Below are 10258 nucleotides of genomic sequence, written 5' to 3'. Positions count from 1 at the left end.
AGGATGTCAAACCACCTAGTAGGGCTTCATTTCCTATTATCCTTCTAATCTTTTCACCTTTCCTATTACCTATTTCCTTAGCTTCTTATGACTATAATTTTATTGTTTGCGTCTCATGATTTATGTTGATTGCCTTTATCTAGCATCCTGTTATGATTGATGTTGTTTGCTTATTTAATATCCTTTTTTGCCTATCATTGAGTTTGTATCTTATGATTTATAGTGATTGTATTTTATTATTACGATCATGATTTATCACTTGTTGCTTGTATGTACAATGAGAACCTACGCACCAGAAACAAATTCCTTGTGTGTCCACACTTGACCAATAAATAAAGAATGAATGAGTGCTAACACTCTACATAGAATTCATAAATTAATATATTTATTTTGTAACAGTTTTTTTTAAAACAATAGGCAGATATTAAAAGACACTACATAATTTTATATTTTGACAGGCCTAAATTTATGAGCTCATACTATCAATGATGTTCCTTTATTGTGGGGTCCTTCCATGAAAATGGTTTATTAGTTTTTAGGCAAGCAATGCTATTTTCCTTGTAATAATGTATCCTATGAAAACACAGTATAACTAGGATCTGGAATCCATTGTTAGTGCATCACATGGCTACTTAATTCTAATACAAAATGGGAGCTAGTGAGAAAAATACACCCACGTATGGTTAGAAAAAAACTGAAAATACAGCAATTAATTTTTGAACATATTCTTGTAACATTACTTCAATCCTTATGTGACAACTGTTACTGAAATCCAGTTCTATAATACCAATTGTTCATAATGCATTTGTTCTTCCATGATTATAATATCTTTGAATAAACATTTTATATTTGTAATTATGAATAAATGCTCATTTGAATTTCTTAGTATGAACACACCTTTCTTTATGCAGAAAAAAAAACCCAGTATTTTGGATACCATTATCATCAAATATTACTTGGCCTTTGAAGTAATGGAGCCAGTTGCAAGCCTTTACATCTGAATATCCATGTTTTGAAACACTACTGCCACTCTGCTTGGAATGTATACCTAAAGAGAGAATTAAAAATGTCTTATTATTGATCCATTAAAAACCTTTGCGATATGGGAAACATAAATCTAAATGAAATAAATTATTTATAATGTTACATTACATAATGTCACTGAAGAATTAAACACTTATTAAATATGGCATGGATATAGAGTGAAATTCTGGATTTGTATTTCGTCTTACGGCTAAGCAATTAATAGAATAATAAATTTTGCATCCTTCATATCCTATTACCTAATGATGGATTGGGTAATAGGTTTAAATGAAATTAGAACTAGAGGACACATGATTTAAACTAATCTAAGTCTGAATGTTTGTGAAGACATCCAGGCCAACATATTGCATATTAGTAAATGACAAATTCTTACTATTCAATTTGATCACCATTGTATCATGAGTTGAATTTGTATTCTGCCTGAGATGTCATTCGGTGGATATAAATACAGCGGAAGATATAGTAAAGCATTTAGTAACTTGCAAGTCAGAAGGCTAAAATGGGTCTCACTCATATATATTCAACAAATTTGTTGAACAATGGTATTGTTGTTTCAACATTATGATTAATGTTCTTTTATTCTTTCACAGAGAAACTCTAAATCTGAAATCATTTTTAGGTAAGGAAAAAAGAAATCTGTAACAGTGGATTTTATAACTTTCCTTTTACAGATCATCTTCTGAGTTCTTTTTAAAAGATCTATTGATATGTGCACTTTACAGACTGCAGAGTGCAACTGAGGAGAGAGAGAGCGGGGAAGGGAGGAAGAGAGAGAGATAATTTTTCACTGAATCAGGACTATAACATGTCCAATAGATCATAGCTATTTGTCAGTGATCAGAGTGTTTTTCTCTAAGGTTTCTGTGATAAATAACTCCTACAAATCTGCTCAGCAGAAGAGGACATTTGACATATACCTAGAATCCTGCACTGTGAAATTTACAGAAAAATAAAATAAAAAGTAAAGGAAATAATTAATGATACTCAGTTATTGCAAAATATGTGATAAGGATTTGCAAATATTTTAGCAAACAAAACCATATATTTGCTGATACTCCAAATAGTTCAGTGGAGAAAAATTCATGTTCAAAATTAATGAGAAATAAGTAAGAGACAATTATTAATGAGGGACAGGCAATCTGTTAATGAAAAATTGTCACTGACAAAAGGATGTGGTCCAGTTGATGGTTTTTAAAAAAAAACTTAGCAGTAGCTAGATGAGCATGGGTTCTTCACCCCTTCTGTAATCCCAACTATTATTCTTTCTGCCTTCTTATTCTATATGGAATCCACATACACTAGAAAATACTGTACTTTTTGATAATACTTTTAAAAATATTTAAAACAATATTAAGAAAACAAACATGTTAATATATCCATAAAGTAAAAATAAATTTTCATTTCTCTTGACATCAGCTGAATGTCTTATTTATATCCCTTGTATATAATAGCATCTTGAAAAATTCCACTTTTTTCCCCATTTGTAGAGAAACTTGGATTATATTATATTTTAGCATTTGAAGGAGCAAATTGGATTGGATTTTCCTGCCATTATTAACCACTAACACTATTTCACTTTCCACAGCAGGGTTTTTTCTTTCTTTCCAAAGACTCTGAAAGCAGCCCGAGGGCAAAGATTTTGAAAACAAAAGGAGGCATTTCTCTTTGCCTGCATTGATTTTACAAAGTTTTTCTGCAGATAATTCTTGATTTTTATCCTTACCTTTTTTTCCAGCAGAAATGGTTGCAAATGCTCCCCTCCTAATTTGGGGACTATCCATCTCATTAACCAGAGTGGATTAAAGAGAAATTCCTTCCTTTTCTACTCTGTAGAGGGCTGCAGAGCCAACCAAAATACGAGTAGGTTGGGATGGAATTTTTTCATACCTTTGCCTTATTTTTTGCTTTTCTGGAAATTGTCCTTATATTGTTCTAAAATATAATTAGTGATTTCCATAAGTGATTTCTTTCTTTCTCACCCTACCACTAAAAATAGTAATATTTTAAGATGGATTGCTTAAGAGTTGTTATGGGAAAAAATTTTTTTTTGAAAGGGTTATAGAATTAATCTTCGCTATCTTCTAAAATCACTGGCCATTGGGGGCGAACAACTGGCCCCCGTGCAGCGGGCACGCAATTTGGGCGTCCTCCTGGATGCCCGGCTGTCGATGGATGACCATGTGACAGCCGTGGCTAGGGGGGCGTTCCACCAGGTTCACCTGGTGCGCCAATTGCGTTCCCTATTGGATCGGGACGCCCTTCGCACAGTCACTCACGCGACGGTGACGTCCCGTCTGGACTATTGCAATGCTCTCTACATGGGGCTTCCCTTGAGATGCACCCGAAGACTGCAGCTGGTCCAGAATGCGGCCGCGCAGGCAATTATGGGATGTACTAGGTACTCCCATGTAACACCTCTCCTGCGCGGGCTGCACTGGCTACCTGTGGTTTTTCGGGTGCGTTTCAAGGTGCTGACTATCATCTTCAAAGCGCTCCATGGCACAGGACCTAGTTATCTGCGGGAGCGCATCCTACCCCATACATCCCTGCAACCAATTCGCTCTCACAGAGAGGGGCTCCTCCGGGTGCCATCCACCGGACAATGCCGGCGGGCGGCGCCCAGGAGTAGGTCCTTCTCTGTGATGGGCCCGACCCTATGGAATGACCTCACCCCCGATATTAGAACAACTACCGATCTCCGCTCCTTCCGCAATAAATTAAAGACCCACCTGTTCCATTTAGCCGGCCTGGCCTAACCGTAGTTTTAATTTCCAACACTTCTGGCCGGTATTTTAATCTCTGGGGATAGATTTTTTAGATTGCTTTTAGTTTTTGTTTTAGAACGGTTTTATATTGTTTTGTTTTTATGGGTATCTGATATTGTATTTTGTATGTGGTTTCTAGCTGTTTTGTACACCGCCCCGAGTCCCTTCGGGGAGAGGGAGCGGTTTATAAATGTAATAAATAAATAAATAAATAAATAAATAAATAAAATAAATAAAATGCTAACCCCCAAATAGGTCTTTGAAAGGCAATGAGATCTCAGTGACTGCACTTCCTTCTTTTAATATAATTAATAATGAAAGGATATGAGTTTTCTCCAAGCTCCAAATTTTTGAAAAAAATCATTGAAAACTTCTTTAGTACAGTCATATTGTTATTATTAGGATTTTTCCTAGAATATTTTAATCCACATGTTATGGTTATGTGGATATTGTCTTCCATTCTCAAGAACTTGTCCCATTTAAATGCAGACTACTTTTCTATTCCACACGAGTTTAATTGAATAAATACCAAATTAAAAAAAGAAAGATACATAATATGGAGAAAAGGAAAGCTACAAATAATACATGAAAAAGAAGGAGAAAAGAATTTCTTTAATATTGTTGAAAGAGTAAACATGGTGTTAAATTCAGAAGTGCATCAATATTAGTAGATGCACCATTTCATCCTAAAAGAAACAAATTTGCTACTGCAAGGTCAGTGAATCTCTGACTCAGCCATCCTCATCCTGCCCGTTTAAGAACATCCAATATGCCTGCCACATCAATTTAATTGAATGCAGATTCAAGTATCTTTAATGGAATATCAACATAAATATATTTGCTAACATTTATTCTGGAACATACTTAATTTGAATTTTAACATGACTAAATATCTACTTTAATTGATGTTTAAACTGCAACATACATTTTGTAGAAAAATGTCAATTATTGCTGCATAATTGATAAAACAACAGCTAATTGAGAATGTGTCAAGTTGTCATATCAGATTGAGCAAAAGCAAATACATGTCATGCTTGAAAATATGTAAGAATACAAAGTTGAATTTCTTCACTCCATTGAGAATAAGATGTGAATGCACAGTACACTACGTTTTGTGGTTTTTACTAGATACACAAAAGTGCAAACTATACCTGTGCTCAGTGATGAAATTCAATTTTTTTTTACTACCAGTTCTATGGGCTTAGGTTGGTGGGCAAGGTAGGGGAAGGATACTGCAAAATCTCCATTCCCACTCCACTCTGGGCCCACCAGAAGTGGTATTTGCCAGTTCTCCGGACTACTCAAAATTTCCGCAACTGGTTCTCCAGAACCAGTCAGAACCTGCTGAATTTCCCCCCTGCCTGTGCTCAACTTGAATTGGCATAAGTTGAATTTCTTTTGGAAAATATTTGCACAATTGTTTTGTGATTCAATGTATATGGACTTTTACCAAAAAATTGAGTCAATGAGCTTGTTTCCAGCAAAGTGGGTACAGAATACAAGCTTAAATAGTTAAAAAAGCTGTTTCCTTATAAAGGAATATAGGATAAATTATGCTCTCAATTTTTATCGCATGCCATTTTTTTCTGTCTTTTCTCTCCAGCTAACTGATCTAATTTATTCTATATATATGTGTGTGTGAATCTGTGCTTAAACTTTTATAGCAAAAACCAGTGCAGCAAGAGTTACTATTCCCAATTTAACAAAGTAACTCGTCTTTCATTTTCTTTGAGCCTTATAGGGCTTCCATGCTAATAACATGAATAAAGATCAATATCAGTTATAAAACATATTTAATGTCACTCTTCCCCTGCAGGACTGCATGACATAGTTCACTTCTTCCCAGGGATTGGTTCCTACTGGCGGTGGTAGTGGTTCACTGTAAATTGTTCTGCACATGCACAAAGACCATGAAAAACTAATAAAAAACATGCCGGCAACGCCAGTGGAGACTGGGGAACCAGTTTGGGGGCCTGGCCAGCCAGGGTCATTGCCGGTTCTGAGACCCAGGCCAGATTATCACTATTGGTTTGCCCAAACCAGTGCAAGCCAGTAGAAACCCACCTCTGCTTTTTCACCTTTCAACACTTTTCAATCAACAAATCCATAAATCATCATATTATTTTTATCTATTTTCAGCAAAGTCTATAAAGGTTTTCCAATCTTTTAAGAAAGTACTTATTATTTTTTTCCTTAATCAAACAGGTCAATTTTGCCATTTTTTCTAATTCTATCATCTTCATAGTCCAATCATCCATTATGGTAGTTTGTTATTTTTCCACCTTTACACTTACAATAGCTTCACTGAAGTTACTATATATAAAATCAATTTCCCATGTGCCTTTTCTAACAGTCTATCTGAAAGTCCCAGTAGAAAACAATATCTGGTTTCAACATAATGTTAATTTTTAAAATTCTCACCATCAACATATGTATTTGTAACTAATACTTTTTATTTTTTCAGAAGTCCACAGTAAAATTTTAGGCTTTGCACATTTTCAATAATGATCAGAGTACATTGATATATTTTATATTATTTTTTCTGGTGTGATATACCAGCTTTACATTATTTTACAGAACTTTTCTTTAAAATCATAAGACATGAATTTCAGTCCTTTGAACCACATTCTTTCCCATTAATGCATCTGTATATTATAACCTTATAATAAAAATTCTTAGTCCATTATATCATGCACCCTGCATATTATTTTTCTTCCATTTCAAATTTCAACAGAAGCTTAAATATTTTAGCAATTGCATGTTAATCATTTCTATATAATTCCAATTCAAATGCTGTTACATGTTGTTCTATTCCTGTTAAATTTTAAACCATACCAAACATTTCCTTTAATCATGTGTTAAAACTCCATAATTATTTTATAACTTGGAAAATTCTCCTATCTGTAACACCCAACATAGTAATCTTTTTTTCAGGTTCTGGCTGATTTTTTTCCCCAGTTTTCTGCGTCACTTTGAACACTTTTTAAAATCTTTCAAAGAAATCTCCTTTTGAACAGAATGAAGTTAAAGTTTCTATTGCCTAAATGTTCTCTTAAATTCTCCTTCCAGCTTATACCAATGAGATAGAATTTTTTTATATTTGTCAGTTAAAATAATGAATCATGTTTGCATACCTAATAACCCTATTGCTATTTCCTTCAGCAAAATTAAATTACATCTAAGTAATTAATTAACTTGGTAGTAAAATGTTGCAAAATCTGACCTAGTCTTGTTCCTGAAAAAGTGTAAAAGCATGATTCTTGGCATGTTTCTTAATTTTGCATATTGTATATTCATTCTATACACCTTGCCTCCTGATCGTCTTCTTTCCACTCCAAATTTCTGTTAAAGCTTCCAACAGTATCTTCTCCAGACACTTGTGTTACAGATTCTTGAAATTTCTTTGTTCATTTTTCTTCCAAAATTGCAAATCTCTTTCATTCTCCCATCAGGTATAGGCAAGTCTCTTTGACAGATTCACAAAGCCGTCACTGAAGCTAAAATATTCTTTACCAGCTGTTGAAATATCCTTTGGAATATATCTGTTGTAATCCCTATCTGCTCTGTTAACAATATCCTCTTTCCTATTTTCGTTGCTTTCCAGGTTGTAGTCATTTCTGTCTTTAAATTGGTAATCCATATACAGGTGAAACTCGAAAAATTAGAATATCGTGCAAAAGTTCATTTATTTCAGTAATGCAACTTAAGAGGTGAAACTAATATATGAGATAAGACTCATTACATGCAAAGCAAGATAGTTCAAGCTGTGATTTGTCATAATTGGGATGATTATGGTTTACAGCTCATGAAAACCCCAAATCCACAATCTCAGAAAATTAGAATATTACATGCAATCAATAAAACAAGGATTGTATATAGAACAATATCGGACCTCTGAAAAGTATAAGCATGCATATGTACTCAGTACTTGGTTTGGGCCCCTTTTGCAGCAATTACTGCCTCAATGCGGCGTGGCATGGAAGCTATCAGCCTGTGGCACTGCTGAGGTGTTATGGAAGACAAGGATGCTTCAATAGCGGCCTTCAGCTCTTCTGCATGGTTCGGTCTCATGTCTCTCATCTTTCTCTTGGCAATGCCCCGTAGATTCTCTATGGGGTTCAGGACAGTCGAGTTTGCTGGCCACTCAAGCACAGTAATCCCACGGTCATTGAACCAGGTTTTGGTGATTTTGGCAGTGTGGGCAGGTCCCAAATCCTGCTGGAAAATGAAGTCAGCATCCCCATAAAGCTCATCTGCAGAAGGAAGCATGAAGTGCTCCAAAATCTCCTGGTAGACAGCTGCGTTGACCCTGGACTTAATGAAGCATAGTGGACCAACACCAGCAGATGACATGGCTCCCCAAATCAACACAGACTGTGGAAACCTCACACTGGACTTCAAGCATCTTGCAGTGTGTGCCTCTCCATTCTTCCTCCATACTCTGGGTCCTTGGTTTCTAAATGAAATGCAAAAGTTGCTCTCATCAGAAAAGAGGACTTTGGACCACTGAGCAACAGACCAGGTCTGTTTTTCTTCAGCCCAGGTAAAACGCTTGTGACGTTGTTTGTTGTTCAGGAGCGGCTTGACAAGAGAAATATGACAGTTGAAGCCCATTTCCAGGATCCGTCTTGTGTGGTGGCTTTTGATGCACTGACTCCAGACTTACTTTACTCCTTGTAAAGTCCCCAACACTTTTGAATGGCCTTTTCCTGACAATCCTCTCTAGGCTGCGGTCATCCCTGCTGCTTGTGCACCTTTTTCTTCCACACTTTTCCCTTCCACATACTTTCTATGAATGTGCTTTGATACATCACTTTGGGAACATCCAACTTCTTTTGCAATTACCCTTTGAGGCTTTCCCTCCTTATGGAGGGTGTCAATGATGGTTTTCTGCACAACTGTCAGATCAACAGTCTTTCCCATGATTGTGATTCCTACTGAACCAGACTGACAGACCATTTAAAGGCTCAGGAACCCTTTGCAGGTGTTATGGCTTAATTAGATGATTACAGTGATACACTTTGAGCCTAGAATATTGCACCTTTTCACAATATTCTAATTTTCTGAGATTGTAGATTTGGGGTTTTCATGCGCTGTAAGCCATAATCATCCCAATTATGACAAATCACGGCTTGAACTATCTTGCTTTGCATGTAATGAGTCTATCTCATATATTCGTTTCACCTTTTAAGTTGCATTACTGAAATAAATGAACTTTTGCACGACATTCTAATTTTTTGAGTTTCACCTGTAGAAGTAGCATCAAAAAGATCCTTTAAAAATATTTTAGTTCTTAACTCTTTAGTTCAATTCAGTACTTCATAGGTCTATACTCACATGGTCTTTCTGAAATGCCACTTATCTCTGTCTAAAAAGCTTAGCCATTGAGTCCCCTTAAGAAAGTTAAACAGTCTTCTTTTTATATTATATTTTTAATTAAATACAAAGTACTTTAAAGCAGATAATTTAAATTTTAACTGGTCTCTTCTGTTTCAATTTGTAGAATTCAAATTCTGAATAAGTTTTTTTTAAACAAAGAACAACTTCCTTTAGATTAATTTTAAATCTTTATGATTATTTCTTTATTTTTCTTTTTGATTATAACCCAGGTTGAAAAGGCAGTCAGCAGATGTTTAGTTCTTTGCTGTTTGAAAGATCTCAATAGGCATCAAAGTATTTATATCCAAGTTTGCTTTAGAAAACAAAAATTGCATTTGAGTCCAATGCTCTTAAAGTAGATTCTATGTGAGGCTGAGAGTTTGATATTCCTTCATTGGCTCCTGTTCTATTCAGTGTGCTTACAGTTTCCATCCAGATCTTGTGAGTTTCTTGTGAAAAGCAATCGTCTAGCGCACATGTGGGTGATCTCTTAGATTCTCCTGTATCCAGACAAGCTGTTCAGGTCTGGCTTCACAGCCAGTTCACAAGTTTCCACCTCAGTATTATCTCCAATTATTGGAGAAATTTACCATTTTCTCCATCCAGAAATCCAACACAAATATGTTTCAAATAGATAAGCTTTAGATGAAGGTGCATAGCAAATAGAGATAGGTATATTTATGAATGCAACCTGTTGCTAAGTGGGTTTTTAATTTATTTAATTTTTAACTAGGAGTATTTACAGTAGTCATCTTATTCAATAATAATTCAGGTTAAGTATGAAGCTGGATTTTAATTATTACCATTTATGTTATTTACAAAAAAAAAGAACAGAGAATCTAAAGAACAGTGTCTTTAGATTTTGTTCTTCATGCTAACAAAATGAGGAAAATGGTCTGTAATCTTAAAAAGGTGATAAAGTAAATGTGCTAGACTTAAAGATGTCATAACACTCTCTGTCCATTCAATATTGAAGTTCACCAATTGAAAAAAAAAGTGAATAGAATATTGAACAGATGTCTTAAGATGTTTTAAGTAACCCTACTTCCAATTTGTAACATACATTAATG

At 35.0% G+C, this 10258-nt stretch overlaps 1 protein-coding gene across 1 annotated transcript in view; it reads right to left on the bottom strand.

Annotated features, from left to right (window-relative positions):
- Positions 1-767: 767 nt before the first annotated feature.
- The window catches only part of GBE1 (1,4-alpha-glucan branching enzyme 1), a 124264-nt gene continuing 114773 nt past the window's right edge, over positions 768-10258 (bottom strand). The window contains exon 16 of the mRNA XM_081952065.1: positions 768-1048. Coding sequence (XP_081808191.1) covers positions 992-1048 — 57 coding nt within the window. The 3' untranslated portion in view covers positions 768-991. The remainder of the gene's footprint in view (positions 1049-10258) is intronic.

This window comes from Natrix helvetica (genome assembly GCF_964273705.1).
Source record: "Natrix helvetica genome assembly, chromosome: 4".
NCBI lineage: Eukaryota > Metazoa > Chordata > Lepidosauria > Squamata > Natricidae > Natrix > Natrix helvetica.
The sequence above is the reverse complement of the archived record's forward strand: the minus strand, read 5'-3'. Positions and strand labels throughout refer to the sequence as shown.